Source organism: Emys orbicularis, chromosome 1, assembly GCF_028017835.1.
Source record: "Emys orbicularis isolate rEmyOrb1 chromosome 1, rEmyOrb1.hap1, whole genome shotgun sequence".
Lineage (NCBI taxonomy): Eukaryota > Metazoa > Chordata > Testudines > Emydidae > Emys > Emys orbicularis.
In genome coordinates, this window is record NC_088683.1 from 255,676,157 (window position 1) to 255,700,802 (window position 24,646).

Below are 24,646 nucleotides of genomic sequence, written 5' to 3' on the forward strand. Positions count from 1 at the left end.
TCAAAAAAATTAATCACGATTAAAAAAATTAATTGCGATTAATCACAGTTTTAATCGCACTGTTAACCAATAGAATACCGTTTGAAATGTATTAAATATTTTGGATGGTTTTCTACATTTTCATATATATTGTATTCTGTGTTGTAATTGAAATCAAGGTGTATATTATTTTTTATTACAAATATTTGCACTGTAAAAATTATAAAAGAAATAGTATTTTTCAATTCACCTCATTCAAGTACTGTAGTGCAATCTCTTTGTTGTGAAAATGCAACTTACAAATGTAGTTTTTTTGTTTGTTACATAACTGCACTCAAAAACAAAACAATGTAAAACTTTAGAGTCTACAAGTCCACTCAGTCCTACTTCTGGTTCAGCCAGTTGCTAAGACAAACAAGTTCGTTTGCATTTACAGGAGATAATGCTGCCCTCTTTTTATTTACAGTGTCACCAGAAAGTGAGAACAGGCATTTGCATTGCCCTTTTGTACCCGGCATTGCAAGGCATTTACGTGCCAGATATGCTAAACATTCATATGCCCCTTCATGCTTCGGCCACCATTCCAGAGGACATGTTTCCATGCTGATGATGCTTGTTAAAAAAATAATGCGTTAATTAAATTTGTGACTGAACTCCTTGGGGGAGAATTGTATGTCCCCTGCTCTATTTTACCCGCATTCTGCCATATATTTCATGTTATAGCGTCTCAGATGATGACCCCGCACATGTTGTTTATTTTAAGAACACTTTCACTGCAGATTTCACAAAACACAAAGAAGGTATCAATGTGAGATTTCTAAAGATAGCTACAGCACCCGACCCAAGGTTTAAGAATCTGAAGTGCCTTCCAAAATCTGAGAGGGACGAGGTGTGAAGCATCCTTTCAGAAGTCTTAAAGAGCAACACTCTGATGTGGAAACTACAGAACACGAACGACCATAAAAGAAAATGCTGGTGGCATTTGACTCAAATAATGAAAATGAACATGTGTCGGTCCGCACTGCTTTGGATTGTTATCGAGCAGAACCCGTCATCTTTAGCACATCTGGCACTTAAATACACCTCTACCCCGATATAACGCTGTCCTCGGGAGCCAAAAAATCTTACCGCATTATAGGTGAAACCACGTTATATTGAACTTGCTTTGATCCGCCGCAGTGTGCAGCCCCGCACCCCCGGAGCACTGCTTTACCACATTATATCCGAATTCGTGTTATATCGGGTCGCGTTATATCGGGGTAGAGGTGTATCTTGCAATGCCGGCTACAACAGTGTTATGCGAACGCCTGTTCTCACTTTCAGATGACATTGTAAACAAGAAGCGGGCAGCATTATCTCCTGCAAATTGTAACCAAACTTGTTTGTCTGAGCGATTGGCTGAACAAGAAGTAGGACTGAGTGGACTTGCAGGCTCTAAAATTTTACATTGTTTTATTTTTGAATGCAGGTTTTTTTGTACATAATTCTATATTTATAAGTTCAATTTTCATGATAGATTGTACTACAGTACTTGTGTTAGATGAATTGAAATATACTATTTATTTTGTTTCTTTACAGTGCAAATACTTGTAATAAATATAAATATAAAATATTTGTATTATATATAAAAATATATATTCCATATGTAAATATATAATATAAAAATAAAGTGAGCACTGTACACTTTGTATTCTGTGTTGTAATTCAAATCAATATATTTGAAAATGTAGAAAACATTCAAAACTATTTAAATAAATGGTATTCTATTGTTTAACAGTGAGATTAATCGTGGTTAATTTTTTTAATTGCTTGACAGCCCTAGAAATAAGGTACTTTTCCATGAGTCTAAAGAGTGGTTCAGAGGGCAAAGCTAGTGGATCCACAAACGGATCATTCTGCTGTCAAGGGGGAGACTCAGATTTTAGATTAGTGGGGGTTCTGGCCAAACTCATCCAAGGTGTAACTCCATTGAGCCAATGGAGTTACACCACAGATTAATCTGGCCCCTGGTCACCAAGAGGTGGTAAAGAACTCTAAACTCATGGATTACAGAAAAAATGTAGAAGCCCTACAGTAATCCAGAAGTCTTTCAACCTTTATGCTGGGGTTCCACAACATGGCTACAATATGAGCAAAAAGCAAAGTCAGAGGAACAACATCAGAAAAATAGTAGTTCAAAAAAAGGGATATTAAAAAATCCTAAAATCCCAATTGTCCCTGCCTTGACAAACTTCTAATCATGGGACCTGAGTTAGATCTTCCTATATTCTGCCCAATTGATATGAGTACTTAGTCTGCAGAAGAGAAGAATGAGGAGGGATTTGATAGCTGCTTTGAACTACCTGAAAGGGGGTTCCAAAGAAGATGGATCTAGACTGTTCTCAGTGGTACCAGATGACAGAACAAGGAGGAATGGTCTCAAGTTGCAGTGGGAGAAGTTTAGTTTGGATATTAGGAAAAACTTTTTCACTAGGAGGGTGGTGAAGCACTGGAATGGGTTACTTAGGGAGGTGGTGGAATCTCCTTCCTTAGAGGTTTTTAAGGTCAGGCTTGACAAAGCCCTGGCTGGGATGATTTAGTTGGGGATTGGTCCTGCTTTGAGCAGGGGTTTGGACTAGATGACCTCTTGAGGTCCTTTCCAACTCTGATATTCTATGATTCTATACTTTGGAAGTTAGGGGGAGACAGAAAAATAAATTCTGTATAGTTTCAAATGAAGAATAATTTTATTTTTTCCTTAAAAGTACCTTGATCCTTATTTCTTTTTCAGCAATTTTCTTTTGCTTCTCTGCTTCTTTTCTTTTACGTCTTTCTTCTTCTCTGCGCTTTCTTTTCTCTTCCTCTCGCAGACGTTTCTTTTCTAATTCTCTCCTCCTTCGTTCTTCCCTTTTTTCTTCTCGTATCCTCTGAAGAATTGCAAAAAATTTTATATAAAAATTTTCAAATGCAAAACATACTTGAAACATAAAAGCTGAGCTTCAGTCAAAAGTCTGGACCTACCTGCTTTTCTAATTTTCTATTTTTAATATATTCCAAAAGAGGTGTTGTTCTTCTAGCTAAAATACAAAAAATTTGTGATGTAGTGTTCAACTCCTAAAATATGAACTTGTTTCTTTACTATAAGTACTTGCCCTTTACTTTAAGCTTTAACTGTAAGGGAGCTAAGGTGATATATAACATTTTATTTCAAGCGGTGTATATATGTTGGAAAGTGCACCCATCTTTCCATTCAGAAAGGATCCCTGGCTCTTCATCATTAAGGACCCTAGAAGTAAGAGAGCCAGAGATATTTTCTGTGATTATTTAATGTTTGAATTATAATTATATACTTTAAGTTTCAGGAAAGACATTTTTACTGCTATTCACCAAAATATTATTTACGAAAAGGAAACAAATATGTTAAAAATGTATTCCTAAATTTTAACACTGGTACACCAGCACCTGGCTGTCCAGCTATTCTTATACTACCATCACCATGGTCATATATAGCACTTTTCATCCACAGATCTCAAAGCATTTACAAAGGTAGTATCACCATCCTCATGCACATAGAGGTGAAACGACTAGTCTAAAGAAACAGAGCAGGCAATAGCAGAACCAGGAAAAGAATGCAGCTCTCCTGAGTCCCAGTATGTACTACGTCAAACTGTCTTTCTTATTATATGGATTTGACACTTTTTCCATTTTAACTAGAGATAAACCCAAATTAAAACCCCACATTGAAACATTCCCAAACTTACAAAAATTTGGAGCCAGATCCAAACTTTGCAGCTTGCTTGTCACCTCCAATTTTCACACAGTCATAAAATTAATTGTGGGTTGAAACTTGAAACAGTGTACTTATAGGTGTAAGTAGCTATAAAAATGTTCGAGCTCCTCTGTCAGTTTTAGATGTGCAGGAACAGAATTATAATACTGGACAATATTTAGGGCTAAAGACTGCTCCTGGATGCATGTACGGGGCTCTCACTAAATCCAAAGGAAGACAAGCAAACACAAAAGGGAAAGGAGGGAAGGATGGAATGGCCATTAGTGTGCATGGTATAATTTTGAAGCCACAATAAAACAGAGTTGGAAAAGGACATTTAAGCTGTGGTTTCATTTATCTAACCTTTAAAATTTAAAACAACATGGCCTAAACCTGACCTAAATTCATATCCTGAAAATATCTGAATGTAGACATTACTAAATTATTATGGTGTAACTGTTATTAAATTATTTATTTACAAAATCATGAGTGCAATTTAGAGGCCTTTTTAAAAACATGAATGAACACTTAAAACAGGGGTGGCCAACTTGAGCCTGAGAAGGAGCCAGAATTTACCAATGTACATTGCCAAAGAGCCACAGTAATATGTCAGCAGCCCCCCACCAGCTCCCAGTGCCTCCCACCCACCGGCAGCCCTGCCAATCAGCGCCTCCCCCTCTCTCCCCACACCTCCCAATCAGCTGTTTCGTGGCATACAGGAGGCTCTTGGGGAGGGGAAGGAGTGAGGGCATGGCAGGCTCAGAGGAGGGGGCGGGAAGAGGTGGAGTGGGGGGCAGGGCCTGTGGCAGAGCCAGGGTTTGAGCAGTGAGCACCCCCCGACACACTGGAAAGTTGGCGCCTGTAGCTCCAGCCCCAGAGTTGGTGCCAATGCAAAGAGCCGCATATTCGCTTCTGAAGAGCCACATGTGGCTCCGGAGTCACGGATTGGCCACCCCTGCCTTCAAAAGAAATCAGCTGAAAAATTAAGAGAAAAAAGGGATCTCTATGCAAGCAACAGCTTTTAATTTTTTCTTTCTTCCCTAAAAAGATGGACAGAAGGATGAACCTACCTAAATTTTGTTCAAGAAATTCTGCTTTTGAATTCTGTATTACATTACTCTGTCACACTGAAACTGATGAGCTACAATATCTGAGCTGAGACATCAAACATGCTCCTTTGATCTAACATGACCTGGAGGCACACAAGAGCCCTTTGAGAATTTGAGGCCCAGTTCTGCTCTCTGATACATGGGCATATCTTTCACTGACTTCAATGAGAGTTACACCCTTGTTTCTGAAGGCACAGCTGGGCCCTTGTACAATTCAACTAGAGCTATGGTACTCACTGATTAAGTTTTTTCTTGGTTTTGACACTGATAAAACATGGTTGCAATTTCAAACAATAATACAGTATTTGAAAAAAAAAGAGTAAAATAAACATAGGACAATTTTTTTTGATCTACTGTGAATTGATTTCATAGAAACAAAACATTAAAAAGCCATTCTGTAGAACCTCCCTCAGCTGAGATACTGTCAACACTCCACTTGCAACTCTAAGGCTATCCCTTTTTCATTAATAGCTGGAATAATCTGAAGTTAGAAAGTCTTTATTAAGATACTCGGAAGTTCATTTTCACATTGCTGTGAAATATCCAGGGAAAGCTTCTGGCCAAGTAAGGATACATATTCTTGAGGAGCTTCCACATCTATAACAGTCACACGCTTTCAAGCTTTGTTGATGACAGATTTATTTAGTGTCCTTAGTAATATTCTTCCCACCTCACCTCTAATTTATCCTTACCCTTTGCTGAGCTCCAAATATCCCTTTGCCAATTGTTAACTCACACACCTACTACACAAGCAAGTATCAATGCCAATGCTGCAGTGTGAGAGTGCCAGGGGGGGATACATGAGGTGGAGGGGGAAGTATGGGCAATTTAAGAAATAGTAGTGATCAAAATAGATTGGTTAGTTTTATATATCCAAATCAGGGAACGGTGTACCACTAAATTTCTCTTAATCAATCATAACAGCTAGTGGACAAGTATATGTTCTGTATGCAGTCCCTTGGAGATGTTGACACATATATCAGGTCATCCTGCAAAGCCTTTATTTGGCTGGCCATCTGAAAAATGTTAGTATTGTCAAGATTAAAATATATTTTGAAATAGTTATAGTATGCAGTATAAAATAACAATATTACTAGAGGGTTTGTGAAAAAAATAAAACTTATTTTTAATCAGAATTGCAAGTTTTAAATAAAAATGGTCCTTTCCTGCCCCAGGTCCTCTCTCTGTCTGTGTCAGTGTCCTGGGGGTGTAGCTTCCCGTTTTTATTGAGCCTCAGTCAAGGCAAGGGTTGTCATCAGTCACTCTCCTTTCAGCTGAGGACTAAAGAGGACTGGTTCTCTTTGAGTCTGTCAACAATACTCCTTAATCACTAGAGGCCAAAGCCTGCAACACTTTTACTTAAATTTTGTGCTGATGCCCTTTCCTGCTCCTCTATACTTTGTAAAAACAGCTTCATTTTTCCTTTGGCAGTTCACCTATCAAAAAAACAACCCTCCCCCTTACCCCCCCCCCCCAAAAAAAACAACAGCTGGCCTGACTCTAGCAACTAGCTAAATGGTTAGTGCCATGTAGGAGATCCAGATTTGATCCCCACTCTTGGTTTTTCATGTCCTGTAGTGCTAAGGCAGAGGTGGGAAAACTACGGCCTAGGGAGCGGAGTCCAGGGCTTGTCCCGCTCCAGCTGGGGAGAGGGGTTGGGGGCTTACCCTGCTCTGGGCATGCCGTGGCTCCACGTGGCTCCCGGAAGCAGTGGCATGTCCCCCCTCCAGCTCCACACGCTGCCCCTGCCCCAAGCACTGCCCCAGAAGCTCCCATTGGCGAGGAACCATGGTCGATGGGAGCTGCAGGGGCAACGCTTGTGGACAGGGCAGCATGCAGAGCCGCCTGGCCGCACCGCCGTGTAGGAGCCAGAGGGGGGACATGCCGCTGCTTCCGGAAGCTGCTTGAGGTAAGCGCCGCAGGAGCCTGCACCCCTGACCCTGTCCCGTGCCCCAATCCCCTGCCCCAGCCCTGATCCCCCTTGGTCCCAGCCTGGAGTACCCTCCTGCACCCCCAACCCCTCATCCCCAACCCCACACCACAACCCACACCCCCAGTCAGAGCCCTCACCCCCTCCCACACCCCAACCCCCAATTTTGTGAGCATTCATGGCCTACCAAACAATTTCCATACCCAGATGTGGCCCTTGGGCCAAAAAGTTTGCCTGCTCCTGTGCTAAGGATTAAGAATACCTCACATTACTTAACAACTACCCCTTCCTAGGACCAGAAACTAAGGGTGAGAATTAAATCTAGGTTTTCAGCATAGCAGTGAAAAGTACTAATCAAAAGGCTAATCTCTAGGGTCAGTCCAACAGCTGTTGGTTTTTTTTAAAAAAAAAGCTGACTTGCCAATGGGAAAAAATTAGACTGTTTTTATACAGTAAAATGGAGCAGGAAAGGGCATAAATACAATTTGTTTTTTTGCTTTGTCATACCCCATGAACTATATAAATATATGTATTATTAATAATGTTCACATGGTTGAAAGCTGAACAATGAAACCCAATATACTTTAATCCTGAAGAGCTCAATCTTGATCTGATGGGTACAGATCCTGCTGTAGAATGTGAAAGTCTATATAAACAAGGTTTAGTTCAAGGTTTAATTTTTTTTTTCAGGCTGCCCCCAGATGATCCTGACAGGGTATTTCACCTTTCACCAGGCAGGCACCCAGGATCATGAGCAAGCTTGAGTAGAGTATTGAGGCTCTTACCCATTCTTTCATTTTGGGTTATCATTTTTTGCTCTTCTACCATCTTTCAACAATAAACTCATAGACTATTCCTTTATAAATACTAAGGACCAGTTTCTGAAGCCACTGTATATACAGAACGTGTGAGTTCCATGCATGAAGAAGCAGCACAAGTGCGCCACATGAGGTGGCTGTAGGCATTACTCCAGTGGAGAATGAGAACATAAATACACTCTCAATCACTGCCAGACTGAATGGGGGAGATCCTGCTGGTAGTATCCCAAAAATATGAAAAAGCATATTTTTAAAATTATCAATAATGAGGAAAAAGATCAACAAAACAGACCAATAAGTTCCCTTGTTTTTGCCTCAATCTCTCCCAACAGAGTCTCAGGATTAGCACAGATTTTCTCTTCGTCGGCACAGTAACTTTCTAAAAATTTTCTATATTCTGGATCTGTGAAAACATTTTTTGAAAAAATGTTAATTAACTATTTATACTCTGCAACACCAGACAGAAATTAGTATCTTATTAACAATAAACAGAGTAGCTTTTCCACCGTGAGATCAAGAAAATGTGTTTACCATCCTCAATGCTCCCAGCTTTTGCATCTTTTTTCTTAAGCTTCTTTTTTGAAATCTTTTGGAATGGAGCAAACTCTACCACAGCAGGATATTCCAAACCTTAAGAGAGAGACCACATGCTCAATTTTTAGATAGGGAAATATTTGTAATTTAACAGTGAGATTTTCAACAGCCTACAGCACCGGCCTAACTGTTTCCATTGAAGTCAGTGATAAGCACTTTTGAAAAACCCATGCTAAATTGCTAATTAAATGACTCCAGTGATAGAGATAAATAACATGTAGTACCATGAAATATCTACAGAGTAAAATAAATAAATATGCATTTGAATTACACACTTTGATTTCAGATACTGTTGTCACAAGTATCAGAACAGAAATTGGCCCTTAATTTATTTTGATATCCCTACTAGGACTGTCATAATTAAAATAGATCAGTAGTTGCACTATCAACCCATTCTTTTATCATTTGGAGCTTGACTATAAATCTATAGAGATTTTCACTGAGTTAACAAACTGACATATGAGAGCTCAGCCCAACAGATATAGCACACTAATCACTTTTGTTATTCTGGAAATAAATATAAAACAATTGAGAGACAAGGTGGGTGAGGTAATATCTTTGATTGGACAAACTTCTGTTGGTGAAGAAGTTGGCTAGACCTGAAAAAGGGCTCTGTGTAGCTCCAGAGATCATCTCTTTCAGTAACAGAAATTGGTCCAATAAAAGATATTACCTCACCCCCCTTGTTTGTTTAATATCCTGGGACCAATATGGCTACAACACTGCATAAAACAATTGAGATATTTCTATAAAGTTTTGTTGCTAGGAGGGGATGACAAAGGGGGTGACACCTCCATTTAAATCTAGAAACATGTAAAGCTGTGTGAAACTCAGTCATTTTCATTTACATGGGTTTGTGCAAGCCTCCTTCTTGTTTTCACTTGTATAGGTTCTCAGTCCATAAATTCTGCTCTAACTCTGGGGTTAGAATAAACCCAAAAACCTTAAAGAAAAATTGAGATGAAACAGATGGAATTTCTTTGGAGTCAAAACCATGTGAAACTTTTGAGTTTTGCCTGTTTTTCACTCAAAACCATAAATCAGCACAAGTTCACCCCAAAGTTGTACACATTCACTCAAAAGTTGCCCAACTTCACTGGAAACTAGATGGAGGCTTGCCAAAAAGTTTTGGAAAACCCGGCTTGAGGAAAAATACAATTTTTGTCATGTTTAAAATATTCTTACAACTGTTTTGTTGAGAAGCCCTAACAACTTTGGAGAAGGGACTTGAAATTTGGCAGGGGTTTAACTTTGTGCTAGGAATGTGCTTTTTGCCATCCTTGTGAAAATTCCCCCAAATTTGGCAAAATAGTCTCTACAATATCTCAATTGGTACGTGCTCAATAGAGAATTGTCAGAGTTTGGCAGCTAAATTCTCCAAAGATTTTGTCTCCACTGAGCATGCTCTATCCCTGACAGCTCCTATGTGCCAACCTGACTGCACGTGTGCCACCGCACCAAGTAAGTGAGCATGCTCTATCCCATGGCTGCAGGGGGTGAGCAGGACTTTCCCTGCAATTGTTCTCCCAGGGCCACTGTGTCACCCAGCACCAGAACTGAGAGCAGAGAGATGGTCTCTCCAGTGTTCTCAGTGCTCCGCCTGATGGCATGCAGACAGCAAGGATGAGGAGGAAACAACTTCACTCTAATGCAGCAGGGTGGGTAGGGAAGAGGAACCAGGATGGGGCAAGGGCAGGAGCTGGGGAGGAGCAGATAGGAGCAGAGGGTGTATGGGGGACAATGGGAGCAGGGGAGACAGTGGCAATAGCTGGAGAGGTGGGACAGGGACAGGAATTGGAGAATGGAGGGCTATCAGTTGGGGAGAGAGAAGCACAGGTGAGGACAGGGACAAGAGCCATAGAGAAGGTGGAAAAAGAGAAGGAAATTAGGAGCAGAGGGAGGGATGGGGCAGGAACTAGGGGAGGCAGGGCAGATAGGAAAGAGGAAGGAGAGTAAATAGAAGCACAGGGAAAAAGGGACAGGAACTCAAGAGGGGAATAAGAGCAGAGAGTGGAGACAGGGGCAGTAGGATCGGAGCACCAGGAAACAGGGACAGTCTGAGGGCAAAGGTATATGAAGGGTCTTTAACCACTAGAAGACACTTCTCTCCAGACCCTGGAATTGAACCCAGGATTTCTGTATCTCAACATTCCGTTGCTGTCTAGCAAATAGCGTGAAAACCAATGGCAAATTAAGTGTCTCATCCCTCTCTACTGGCTGATCCATACACAGGATAACAGCCCACTATTACTACCAGTTACTCAGTTAGATCAAGTGGTAGAGGTCTGTGCTGTGGATCTAAAGGTCCCACTCCTGCTGATGACCCATGTGGAGGTCAATATGGTTTCCACATAATGGATTTTTGTTTTTTTCAGTTTGTTTTTTTAAAAACCTAGAAAACTACATTAAAAAACGAAGGGTATGTCTACACTACAGCTTTGAGTGTGCTTCCCAGCTCGAGAAGAGAGACGCACTAGCTGTGCTTGAGCTAGTTCACTAAAAATAGTAGTGTAGCCAGGGGTAGCATGGGCGGCAGCTGGGGCTAGCTGCCTGAATACAAACCCACCTGGACCCCCTGAGTACTGTACTTGGACAGCTTCCCAAGCTGTCACCCATGCTTCCCCTGGATACACTGCTATTTTTAGAGCACTAGCTCAAGCACAGCTAGCACATGTCTGTGTACTCAAGCTGGGACGCACACTCCCAGCTGCAGCGTAGATGTACCTTAAATTACAAGATCATTAAGGTTGCAGTCAAGCATGCAAAAGTTAGGAAATGCCAGAATCAATGTTATCTGTACAACCTTAATTTGACCCCCTTATACCAATCTTCAATAACAGGATCACACACTATTGTATACACAGGCCCCCAGCCTCATTCAGTGTGCAGGATGGAATGAATGAATGAATGAGGGATGTGCAGTGACTGAGGTTGTTGTCTGTAGGACCCATCTTATTTGTTGCCGAATTTGGAAGGAGTGTACTGAAAGAGGCAGGGGACTGCAGGAAGAGAAAGGATGGTTTGATAGTTAAGGCAGTTGTAGAAATAAATTCTATCCCTGCCTCTACCACAAAGTTCCTAAGTGATACTGGGCAAGTCACCTAAACCAAGCTTTTCACAGGTATCCACTAATTGTGTGCCCTTCATTTTCTTGGTACCCACCTTGAGACACCTGAGGTCTGATTTGCAAAAGTGCTGAGCAGTCACAACTGCAACTGAAGCCAATAGGAACTGTGCTCTGAACATACAAAGTGCAATAAAATCTAAGTACTCTGAAAAATCAGGCCATAAGCATCTCCAATTGGGCATCCAAAAGTAGTAGAGACTTGGCCTCCATTCCCCATGCATAAAATGGGATAAATAATACTACCTTATCTCCCAGCCATATCGTAAAGATCAATTCATTCATGTTTGTGAAACACTCAGGATATGGTGGTGAGCTTCACAGACAAGCCCAAGAGGAAACTAATAGGGTTTGGATGGTGTGATAAATAAGGCATGTGACCACACGCTGAATGATGAGGATAAAAAAAAAAAACTGAGTAGCTACTCCAGGGGTCGGCAACGTTTGGCACGCAGCTCACCAGGGTAAGCACCCTAGCGGGCTGAGCCAGTTTATTTATCTGCTGACGCGGCAGGTTTGGCCGATCGCGGCCCCCACTGGCCGCGGTTCGCCGTCCCGGGCCAATGGGAGCGGCGGGAAGCCGCGGTCAGCACATCCCTCGCCCGCGCCGCTTCTCGCCACCCCTATTGGCTCGGGACGGCGAACCGCGGTGAGTGGGGGCCGCGATCGGCCAAACCTGCCGCGTCAGCAGGTAAATAAACTGGCCTGGCCCGCCAGGGTGCTTACCCTGGCGAGCCGCATGCCAAACATTGCTGACCCCTAAGCTACTCACTCAGAGAGCACCACTATCTTAAGCACCAAATGGGGCAGGAGTCCTATGGAAAAAACAGTATGTGACCATGTAAATAAAGACAATATCATATTCACAAAGGGGCCAAATTAAGACTGACAGGCAAATTTAAATCTGGCATTTCTTAACTTTTGAGTGCTTGACTTTGCAATCTTGATGCTCTTTTAACTATTTGTTTTAGTATGTAATTAACTACTTATACTGAGTAAAGATTTCCAAAATACTTACTGTCCTGAAGTGCTACAAAGGCTACAGGTTTATATATGTTAATTCCAGAAAAAAATCAAATATGTAATAAACAGGTTGCACTGAGATTTTTTAAAAATATAAATAGTCCAACCTTTATTATCAATGAAGACATAGCCATCAAAGCGATCTCTAAAAAGAAGGATGTCATCAGGATTTCTAAAATTAATGTATGCTCTTGAGTAGAGATGAGGATAAAGACTGGAACAAGAAACAATTTTATTTTCTGTTATTTATTGTCATGTTCAGGAATGAAGAAAGAAGCAAAATTAGAAAAACCCTGTCATAATTCTCATCTGCCTTGTGAAATGATTGCATTAAACTTGCATATCACAGAACGCAACTTTTACACACACACTTACAAAATCACAGGATCCAAGCAAAACGGAATTGATTTCCAGGATATTCCTCATCCGGGCAACTGTGGAGTTTGAATTCTGAATTAGGAGACAAATGTCGCTTTTTTCAAATCTTGGAGTGTGTGTTTCCATTCTGTGCCCCCTTACAGCCATTAGGCCAACTTTTCTATGATGGTGACATAAAAGCTACGGATATTGGCAATGCCACTGGGTACTTCTTGAGCATGCTCAGGAAGTCTTTTGCTGCTGATATTGGGGAGGGGGAGATTAGATTGACTGGCAGTTGCCAAACTGTCACTTTGAGTCTTTACAGATATCCATCTTTAAAAAAAAATTAAACCTTTTGATAAACAGCAAGAATATATCCTGGGACATATAAAAATAAACACAAAATGATATATTTTTAACAGACTTGCATACAAATCCAGCAGGTAATTTACAGTTATTGCCAACACCCAAACATTTCAACTGGAAGAATGAAGAGTTACTGACCTGATAATAACTGTGTTCTTTGAGATGTTATCATCTCTGGGGATCCCACATGGTCCCCATCCATGTGACAGCAAAATCTTTTAAAAAGCAGTGTGTGCTGGGGCTGTGCCTGTGCCCTACATGTGCTCATGCCTCCCCAGCCCCCTGCCATGGGCATAATGAGCAGAGCTGCTGCAACCATCCCACAGTTCTGCCGCCAATTCAGAATCCCAAATAAGGAGGACTATGAAAAAGTGGGGATGAAGGGCAGGCTGTAATATCCATATAATCAGTGGAGAGTAAAGCAGAAACTAACAATTACTGGAAGTTTAGGCACCACAGGAAGTACCGCCCCAAGTTTGACCCTAGTATTCCGTCTCCTGACTTGGCTTGGTAACTAGTCTTGTCTCCTGCCTTCAACCCCAGCCCAACGGACACTATTGGCCCAGCAGCCTACACCCTGACCATTACAATTAGACAGACTTGTCTTCGCCAATATGGAGCTATCAGGATCAGTGCAACTGCACCTTGCCTGACTGTACTCAAGCAAATCAGTGGAAATGTGTACATACATGAGGCCTTGACCCCACGGTATGAGGAAGCTGTTTTGCAGTGATCCCAGGTCCATGCCTCCTCAGAAGAAAAGGCTGGGCATTTTGTATTATCTTTGGTGCCAAACAATTCTATAATGAGATTTCCCCACCAGAGAAATATTGGCTTGATGACGGAGCTCTTCAGACATCACTTGTGGGTAGTGATAAACTGTCTGCTTAGGAAGTCTACTAGGTTATTTCTGACTCCTGGCAGATAAAAAGCAACTGGGGTAATACCATGTTGTTGACACCATGTCTATAACTTGATTGCCTCCTGACATAGAGGTGATTAAAAGGCACCTTCTTGCTTCTTTATATAGTGCATTGCAGATGTGTTGACTGCGAGGAACTGTACTGTGGAATTATGTAGAACAGGCAGGAATGCCATGCAAGTTATTCTGATTGTTCATAATTTTAGAACATTTATGTGAAGAGTCATGTCCTTTTGAAACCAAGTCCCTTGTATCTGGAGGTGATCCAGGTGTGTGCCTCAACCTGTACCTGATGCATCTGTGATCAATGTCTGTGTAGGAGGGGCAGAGAAGGGCACCCCGCTCTGAACATTCTTGGGGTCACCAGTTCAGTGCCGATAAAATGTGTATAGGAACAACAACCCGCATGTTCATTTGATGTCTTGCAAGGTGATACATCAACCTTAATCACCCTTGTCATAGATGTAGGTGAAGTCTGGCTAGCATCATCATCTGTGCAAGCTGACACATGGCCCAAAAGTCTGAGGAAGTTTCTTACTGTAGTTGATGGAGTCAATTTGATACTGGTAATTATCATCTGAAGATAAATAAATCTGTCTTCTGAAACATATGCTTTAGCTGATTTGGAGTCAATTAAGGCTTCTATAAACTTTATTGTTTCTGGTTGGTTGAGAGATGATTTTTCATAACTGACCAAGAGGCCCAGCTGTCTGAATAAAAGAAGGACATAATTCAGAGCTGAGCTGTGGCAACTTCCTGATGGGCCCTACCTTGGATCAGCCAGTCATCTACATATGGGTACATAAGAATACCCTGTCTCCTCAGACGTGCTGCCAGTGCAAATAGGCATTTTGTGAAGACTCTTGGTAATATGGAGAGACCTAACGGTAGAACTTTGTATTGATCGTGATGGGGCCCTACTGTGAATTGCAGATACTTCCTGTGGGCTGGGTCGATGGCAATATTGAAGCACGTATCTTGTAAGCTGAGCCAGGAACCAGTGTTGAACCCGAAGGGAAGGGACAATGCAGGCAAGCATTACCATCCTAAATCTAAAACAGTTCATGTATTTCTTCAATCTTCTTAGGTCTATGTTAGGATCCCTTTTTGAGGGGGGATAAAGATATATTGGGAGTAGAAGCTTCTCCCCGCCACTCCAGCAGAAACTCCTCTGGGGTCCTACAAAAGCAGAGAAGTCACTTTTTCCTTCAGCTGATTTTCATGAGAAGGGTCCCTGAAGAGAGATGGGGAATGGAGGGTAAGGACTGAAATTGGATTCAACAGCCATGGTAGCTGTGGCCATCTTGCATGCATCAGAGGAAGGAGACAATAACTAACTAACTAAATAAATAAATAAATAAAAGCAAATTGATGAGACACAATTAACTTGGGGGAAAATCCTTTTCTGAGCCCTGCAGGTAACCAGCTGGAGCTCTGAAGTTTATACCCAATATTCTTGTGCCAACACCTTTAGCTTAAATAGCTCTTCATCCTCCCTGCTGTTTACCCTCCTCCCCAATGTATTTATATAAAGCAACCATATCTTCACTCAGCCTTCTTCTTGCTAGGCTAAACAAACCAAGCTCTTTCAGTCTCCTCCCATAAGACAGGCCTTCCATTCCTCTGATCGTCCCAGTAGTTCTTCTCTGCACCTGTTCTAGTCTGAATTCATCTTTCTTGAACAAGAATGACCAGAACTGTAAACAGTATTCCAAAGGAGGTCTTAACAGTACCCTGTACAATGGAATTAACACTTCTCTATCTCTACTGGAAATGCCTTGCCTGATACGTCCTAGGACTACATTTGCCTTTTTCACAGCTGCATCACATTGGTGGCTCATAGTTATCCTGTGATTGACCCACAAACCCAGGTCTTTCTCCTCCTCTGTCACTTCCAAGTGATAAGCCCCCAGCTTGTACCAGAAATTCTTATAGACCCTAAGTGCATGACCCTTGCACTTTGTACTATTAAATTTCATCCCTTTTCTGTTGTTCCAAGCTTCAAGGTCATCCAGATCTTCCCGTATGATATTCCAACGGTTTCTGCCTCTTCTTATGGAAAGAAAGAGATAAGTGCTGAGAACCATGCTTATCCCGGTGTTTGGGCCTTTCTTGCCTTGTTGAAGAGGCAGTATCAGTCTTTGGTGCTGAGGTGGTAATCAGTACTGAGGTGGTATTTGATGCCAGTTCCTTGCCTGATGGTGCCAAGCATGTATGCCAGTTCCAACCTTAGATGCTGCACACCAGCTGGCAGAGACATTGGCTGACAGAGACTTAGAAGAAGTTGGATTCATCCTGGAAGTTGATCCTTGCTCTTCAGGATCTGAATTTCCTCTCATGGATTATTCAGACAACATGGCCCTGAACTTTGTTCTTGTTGAGAATGAACAACACATTGGGCACCAGTCTGACATATGGCTCTCGGTGAGACAAAATAGAGAATGACTGTAGCTATCTGTGAGTGGAATTAGACTATCACAGGAGGGACACGGTTTGAAGCTCGAGCGCTTTGATGCCACCATTTTGTATTGCATAGAGGGAAAAACTAAATTCAGGGGGTTTTACATTTTTTGTTGTTATGATGGAACTAAAATAATAGTGCGGAAAATTTAAAGTTGAGTGCTAACCCTAATCAACCAGCTAATTCATGACTGAAGCAGATTCCAGTAATGGTAGCGGGACACCTCTTGTTCTGTTTCACTGCCCCACACAGTAAGGGGGAAAGGAAGGACAGGTGCAGTTACTCTGCTCTTTATGTCTCGGGTGTGGGGCACAAAGGCATGCACAGTGCAGGTGTGGTCCAACAGACACTGCTTTTTAAAGATTCCAGTCTTATGTACGTGAGGCACACGTACAGCTAGAGTGGGATTCATGAGGACACAAACTCGAAGGAGAATTTTTCTGATCCTTCTGAATTAGACAGAGCTATTGGGATGGATATTCATTTACTGTATATGAAATGTTCATTATCTAGCATTTCTAAAGGGCACTAATTCCAATGGGATCTTAAACTGAAAAATTTCTCAATTTATATATAAATTAAAAAATGTTATACTTATAACTCAATGAAAGACATGAGTCTAATGGAAACAGTGTTAATGACATATAGATTTATATCTGTAAAATGTATTTTATCTATAAAAACAAATATGAATTGAATGATATTGATGAAAGTTTCAACATTTCTATGCAAGTGGATGGTACTGCGTGTACTATACGGAGGTAGCCATGACCATGTGAAAAGGCTTTACTATGATAGAATGAGTTTCTCTCCCATTGATTTCAATGAGAAACCGTCAATGCTTTTTTAGATATATTTCAATATGCATATAGAATAGAGTAAGAAAAAATATCGTTAAATTAACTTGGGTTTGTTTACTTTATAAGTAGAAAGGATTTGTGATTTGACATTAGAGGAACATTTAAGTTGAGATCACACAGGCAGCAATGGCTGGAGCAACCAGCAAGACTTCTGGATAACTGTCACCTCCCAGGAAGCAGAGGGCTCTCTCCTCTGTGCTTGGTCATCTCAGTAGGAGTACTCATGTGTTTCATGTTAAGCACACGCTTAGGTGCTCGACTGAACTGAGGCCTAAATTATTTTAGTATTTATTAGAGATTAACTTGATTGCATAGTTAAACTGCTCATATCAAGTATTTTTGCTTGTTGCTCTTTGCTGCCAAAGCAGAAATGCTGGAATTAAAGACAATGTTAATCTAAGAAAAATGAATCTGTTAATAAAATTCTTAATTAAATAAATGAAGTTCTTTCGCGACATGCCAAAAATTAATTGTGCATCCAAGAAAAATTACTGCCTGGCAAAACTGAAAAACATGTTTAATATATTTTTATAAACAATTTCAACTATTAAAGAAATACACTAGGACAGATGAAGCAGAAACAGGCTTCTTTGAATACACCAGATGTGGAAAAAATTAGAGCAATTTCATGCTTATTTCCTTATCCCTTAAATTCTTGCAATTTCATATTGTCAAAAAAAAAAAAAAACTAGGAGTGTAACTGAAGGGAGAACTATAGATCTTTCTCTGTCCCTTAAGGAAACTGCTGTGCCTCTGATTTGCATGCATTTGGACCAACTGCCAAACATCTCTGGAAGCAGATGATGGTTACAACTCCTATTAATGCAGGTTTTGTGTATGAATTTAGGACTAGTACTCCACTGTTTGCAGAAAAGAAAAACATTTTTTGCCATTTTTAGGTCCTGATCCTGTAAAGTTGCAGAGCATCCTCAATTTCCACTTACTTTACATGGGAGTTGAAGGTGCTCAGCACTTTATAGGATCAGGCACTTATTACCTATAAAATATCAGGCATCTTGACACGGAACAGTAACCACTGTAAAAGAGAATAGAAAATCAGAAATATTTATTCTCTCAGAAACATTTCTAAACTCCTAATATTTCAGTAGCAGATGTTTTCCACCTGCTTTGGCACCACAATCTATTTCCCCCCGACACATGAAACAGCAATATTTTTCTGTCCTTTTACACTTATATTTGTTAGATTGAACACACTTCACAATTGAGTCAAACATTTAAAACAGTGAATTTTATTTTACATTAAGCATTTATTATTGCTGTTAGCAGAGGTTAAATATATGACTACCAGAGTGGATAGAATTTTGTATTCTGGAAAGTACAGACATCAAAAATTATCTTGCATGTTTTGAAGGGATCCAGTGTAGCCACAAGATTTACAGTAATAAAAACTTTTAAATATTATGGACCAAAATCACCACTCACAGCACACAAAAATGCAAAAACATGTGTGCAAAGTTCCACTATCAAAGTGGGATTCTCCCCTAGCTATAGTTGGTTTATTACAATAAATAAGTATGGCTATGAGAGTACTTAGCAATTGTGGGTTCATTCCTCAAATGAAGCCATTTCCACAGAGATACCATGTATAAGGGGTAAGATACCCTTTAAATGACCCCTTATACAATTTTTAGGGGGTGAGAAGAATTGAGAGTAGGGTTCCCCAAGGAATAGGCTAGTAATTGCATGTACACCCCTGGGGGCTATCCTTAAATGGGGAATATTATCCTGAGGTGTTTTCTTAAGAGGCAGAGATGGGTCCTGTGCAGAAAGGTAAAGGGACAACTGAGAAAATATGCAACATGCTACATGCCTGGATGGTGCCCCCTCAAACTGTTGCTTAATGGAAGGGAAACACTACCTAGATGGGTGGCCCTAAGAAGCAAGCAGCGCCTTGTCAAATGCTTGCCAAACTAGATTGCTATCTTTGTCTACAATTCTCATTTATCATACCAATGGATGAGAGCAAAGTGTGCTTTAAAAAAATATAGAATTTTGCAGCTGTGAGGCATGTCCTGTTAACAATGGTTTTAGCAATGTAATATACTGCAATAAATGAGTGCTTGATGAAAAGATCCTTTTGTAACACCTGCAAATCACAAATACTTTACAGAGTCTATGCAACATAAAAGACTTAAAACAGCCTCTGTAATCTCAAATGGCCAATTTAACATGTTTAATTTTACATGTATGAAAATCTTAAAATCTAAAAAAGCTCAGGGCAATGACAAAACTGTGGCTTACATGCGTTTTCTACTGGTGTATTTCTTGCTTTTTGTTTTGCTACAATAAAACTAAGATGCAATGCATTTGTCTTTTTCATTTTTTTTTTCACAGCTGCAGGGCCACTATCTTTTTCAGCACCACAAGAATGAAAAGCAGGGAGAGGAGGCAGAGGTGGTTGAGAAGCAAGAAACATCAAGCAGCATGGGAAAAAGGGGGGATACATGTTTTGGTCTATGGGCATGGGATTAAATATTTTTGGGATTAAAAAATCCACTTTTAACTGTTGAATTTTCTGTTTTATGTGCCATTTTGAGCATGCTGCAGGGGCTGGAGAAAAGCCAAGCAAGTGGAGGCCAAAGGGTGCTGCGTAAGGGCAGACATGTCCATCCTCTGCTGTGACAATATCTGCCAGACATGACAGGGCACAGTCAGTATCCAGAAGAAAGTTTTCCAAATCCCCCTAAACAGGCATTAATGGGACTGACAACTGCTTAATACTTACTGGATGAGGTCCCCTCTGCCATATTGTCTCTGGCTGGGCACTGGGGAGGCATCTCTGACTGAGTCTCCTGCTGGCTGGAAGGAGTGCTGAAGAAATCTTGGTTGTCTAGAGGAATCTTCTCCTGCCCGGGGGTTCAAGGCTTCCTGTGGGGTTTCTGAAGGCATGCCTGGCTCGCTGCAGATTGTGGCCAAACTGTCCAACGTATACTGGGGTTTTGTGGTGGCCTCTATGGCAAAAATCTGATTCAGCTCTTCATAGCAGGCATGTGCACTGGGATTTGGTCTTTGGTGTTTTTGTAATTCTGCTGCAGCACTTTGGTGTGGCACTGGCATGTGTCCTGACAGTGCTCCTTTTCCTGTTTTTGATCTGCTAGCCACTTATAGATCTTTGCATTTCAGTGACTGCTGGAAAGCTGAAACTGAATTTGCTCCTTTTAGATGGGCTTGGGGTGTGTCAGCAATGAAACCATGGGGGGATAGCTAATCAAGATGACCCCAGTGCATTGGAGAATGCACAGGTAACCAGACAAATCAGTCCAATGTGAAGCAATGAGTGTGGGATATCAGTGGGATGATTACCTGAAGTAGTACAGTTAATTCAAATGGGGATGTATCCACATGAACTTTATAGCAGTATAACTCATTCAGAAATTGTGTTATGTTGTTACCAAAGCAGATTAACCAGAGGAGGATAAGAAGCAAAATAAAGGAAAAAAAGATTGTTTATGTGTGGACACAAGGCAGCTCATGTCGAAAAACTCAGATATACCAAAAACAATTTCCATGTAGATAAGGCCTAAGTCTCTGTGGAGACATCAGACTGATGACTGAGCACAGAATCTGAATACAAATCACAGAGGGAAAAATGCCTCCCAGTCCAACCCTACAGACCATTAGTTTACTAAAAGGGTCAAGGAAGCATTAAAAAAAAAAAAATCTGCCATCCCAAGTAACAGATGTCAGAGTCTTCAGTGTTAATTTTCTCTATTTTCTAAAAATTATGTATTCACAGATTTCAACACCTCAAAATGTAGTAACCAAATAACATTTGAAAACGCAGCTTTATTTTCTTTGTACTTTTTGCTTTACTTAATTGTCAAGAGTAATTTTTAAAGCAGATGAATTTTACAAAGTGATTTAAGTGTGCCCTCATCTTTCTTCCACCAATACAGAATGATCTGCCTCTTCAGAGATACATGAATGGGGACAGCAGTATCAGCAAGTCATGAGGGTATTGCAAGCCCTACAGCTGAGAAAATAGTTCACACTAAATAATTTACTCAATCTATTTAGTCTCTTTTTCAACATATGCAACGTCCATGAGCAAAATGCAACTTTTTCCTATTTAAGTGCTGTTCACATTTACTTGACAATTTTGATGGTTTGGTGCTCAATACTCAAAATTAAAGCTGTGTTGGTCACGTAAACCACATGGTCTGTTATATATGTTGTTATTTTCTATATTGGAGAGGAGAATGATTGACACAGCATATGACAGAGTTTGCAAAACCCTCACCAGAGTCCTGGCACACAGGCAGTTAAATAAGCCAGACAAAGATCAGACGGTAGCCTTCACAATTAGGTCTTTCTGCACTAAAAATATTTATTTGCATGAATGTGAGGAGAGAAAAATAAACTTTAAATCTTTGACCTGCTTTGAGTTGTCTAATCTTTCTAGGAATGATGGCTCCCTATAGACTTGTGCCCCAGACTTAAGTGCCTTGGCCCATCAAACTGCTTGGAACATTTCCTGGCAGATAGCCAAACAAATCCATTGAAAACAGAGAAACTCTTTTAGGAGAAGAAGTTTCAATCTGCCTTTGTTATTTTTCCATTATCTACTGGAAAGGGCAGCACAGGCTGAAAAGGAGCCGACAGAGCGTCCAACTTCTACACATGGAGGCACTTAAGAGTGCTGATCCATTACAGATAGAGTGTCCTTGAATCCTTGTTTTTTTCAGTATCTGCCCAACTCCAGGTTGGCGTATGCGCAGCCTAGACTGACAGACTAAATAACTGAAAATAACAAAACTACTCTACATTAACTTACAGTAAATCTATCACTTAACTAATTAAAACTGTCTTAACCTGCTATAAATAAAAAATTACAAGTCTGGAGCAACCACACAAGTGAGATTATGGAAAGGAAATTTGGCAGTTGGGAACTATTTCCCCTCTTTGTAGCCTCAGTTGGTGGTTCAATGTCTGAGGGGCTCAGCGCTCCAACAGTCATTGCCAATAAACAGTTCCAGGGTTATAACCAGAGGTGCAGACATGCCATTAGTTTGGATCTGCTAGAGACAATTCTCTAAGAAGAAAATGTCAGATATGCACAGCTATACACTGCACACTCTATTAATTTAGGATACATATCCATGTACCATTGCTTCCCGACAATGTTAAGGGTGTTTGGGTTGCATTCATTGTACATTTCCTCCCTTTCTGAAATTTGTTTTGTTAGCCAGTGAATGTTGTCTTAACATTTATGGCACCATGCATATTAAATAAAAGTATTAGCAACCTCATTTTATATTCTTTATTAGTTAACGTTCTTATTTTGTTTAATTGTTTTTGAAATTGCTAATGAAATAATTAGTAATATATTGGATGTTAACGTAGATTTTCAATGAGTCTTGGAGCGCTGGGGAGGTTCCAGAAGACTGGAAGAACACAAATGTGCCAATTTTTAGAAAGGGTAAATGGGATGACCCAGGTAATTATAGGCCTGTCAGCCTGACATCAATCCTGGGTAAGATAATGAAGTGGGTGATAGTAGATTTGATTAATAAAGGATCAAAGGAGAATAATGTTATTAATGCAAATCAACATGGGTTTATGGAAAATAGATCCTGCCAAACTAACTTGATACATTTTTGATGAGATTAAAAGTTTGGTTAATAAAGATAATAGGGTTGATGTAATGTACTTTAAACTTCTATAGGGCATTTGACTTGGTATCACACAACATTTTGATTAAATAAATAGAACAATATAAAATTAACATGGCACACATTAAATGGATTAAAAACTAGCTAATTGATAACTCTCAATATGCAACTGTAAATGGGGAATCATCACTGAGAGGGTATGTTTCCAGTGGGGGTCCCACAGGGATCAGTTCTTGGCCGTACACTATTTAACAATTTTATCAATGACCTGGAAGCAAACATAAAATCATCACTGATAAAGTTTGCAGATGACACAAAAATTAGGGGAGTGGTAAACAATGAAGAGGACAGGTCACTGATTCAGAGAGCTCTGGATCATTTGGTAAACTGGGTGCAAACAAACAATATGTGTTTTAATCATATCTAAATGTAAACGTATACATCTAGGAACAAAGAATGTAGACCACGAATCAGCAACTTTTGGCACGCAGCCTGTCAGGGAACTCCACTGGTGGGCCGGGTCAGTTTGTTTACCTGCAGTGTCTGCAGGTTTGGCCGATTGCAGCTCCACTGGCTGTGGTTCGCTGTTCCAGGTCAATGGGGGCTGCGGGAAGCGGCGTGGGCCGAGGGATGTGCTGGCCGCCGCTTCCTGCAGCACCCATTGGCCTGGAACAGCGAACAGTGGCCAGTGGGAGCCGCGATCGGCCGACCCTGCGGACGCTGCAGGTAAACAAACCGACCCGGCCTGCCAGCAGATTTCCCTGACAGGCCGCGTACCAAAGGTTGCCGATCCCTGATGTAGACCATACTTACAGGATGGGGGACTCTACCTTGGGAAGCAATGACTCTGAAAAAGATTTTGGGTCATGGTGGTTAATCAACTGAACATGAGCTCCCAATGTGACACTGGCCAAAAAAGCTAATGCAGTCCTGGGAGGCATAAACAAGGGAATCTCAAGTAGCAGCAAAGCAGTTATTTTACCTCTATATTCGGTACTGGTGCAACTGCTACTGGAATACGGTGTCCAGTTCTGGTGCCCAAAATTCAAGAAGGATATTGATAAATTGAAGAGGGTTCAGAAAAGAGCCACAAAAATTATTAAAGGACTAGAAAACATGCCTTATAGTGAAAGACTCAAAGAGTTCAAACAATTTAACAAAGAGAAGGTTAAGGGATGTCTTGATTACAATCTGGAAGCATCTACATGGGGAACAAATATTTAATAATGGACTCTTCAAAAGGTATAACATGATCCAATGGCTGGAAGCTGAAGCTAGACAAATTAGAACTGCAAATAAGGTGTAAATTCCTAAAGGTGAGAATAATTAACTACTGGAACAATTTAACCATGGTCATAGTGGGATTCTTTATCACTGACAATTTTTAAATCAAGATTGGATGTTTCTCTAAAAGATATGTTCTAGGAATTATTTTGTGGCCTGTGTTATACAGGAGTCACAATACAGGAAGTGTTATTCAGGAAGTCATTTCTGGCCTTGGAATCTATAAATGAAACAGGATGCTATCCCTGAGTGCCCAGGTGTGTAAATTTAAAATTAGCTTTTTGTGAACATCCATGTGAATAAAACTTGATTGCTTGAAAGTCTGTAGAAAGCAATGAGATGTGAACAATGAAGAAGTTAATTCATTTTAAATTCAAATGAACACTTGTGGAAAAATGGCTGTAGTATTTGCCCAGCTCAACACCAAGAAAGAGA

At 40.6% G+C, this 24,646-nt stretch overlaps 1 protein-coding gene across 1 annotated transcript in view; it reads right to left on the reverse strand.

Annotated features, from left to right (window-relative positions):
* Positions 1-20,372, reverse strand: part of UPF3A (UPF3A regulator of nonsense mediated mRNA decay) — a 41,395-nt gene extending 21,023 nt beyond the window's left edge. Inside the window, exons 1-6 of the mRNA XM_065416434.1 lie at positions 20,041-20,372; positions 12,433-12,539; positions 8,116-8,214; positions 7,877-7,987; positions 2,980-3,035; positions 2,727-2,885 (exon numbers count right to left, since the gene is read on the reverse strand). Coding sequence (XP_065272506.1) covers positions 2,727-2,885; positions 2,980-3,035; positions 7,877-7,987; positions 8,116-8,214; positions 12,433-12,539; positions 20,041-20,372 — 864 coding nt within the window. The remainder of the gene's footprint in view (positions 1-2,726; positions 2,886-2,979; positions 3,036-7,876; positions 7,988-8,115; positions 8,215-12,432; positions 12,540-20,040) is intronic.
* Between the last annotated feature and the right edge of the window lie 4,274 nt (positions 20,373-24,646).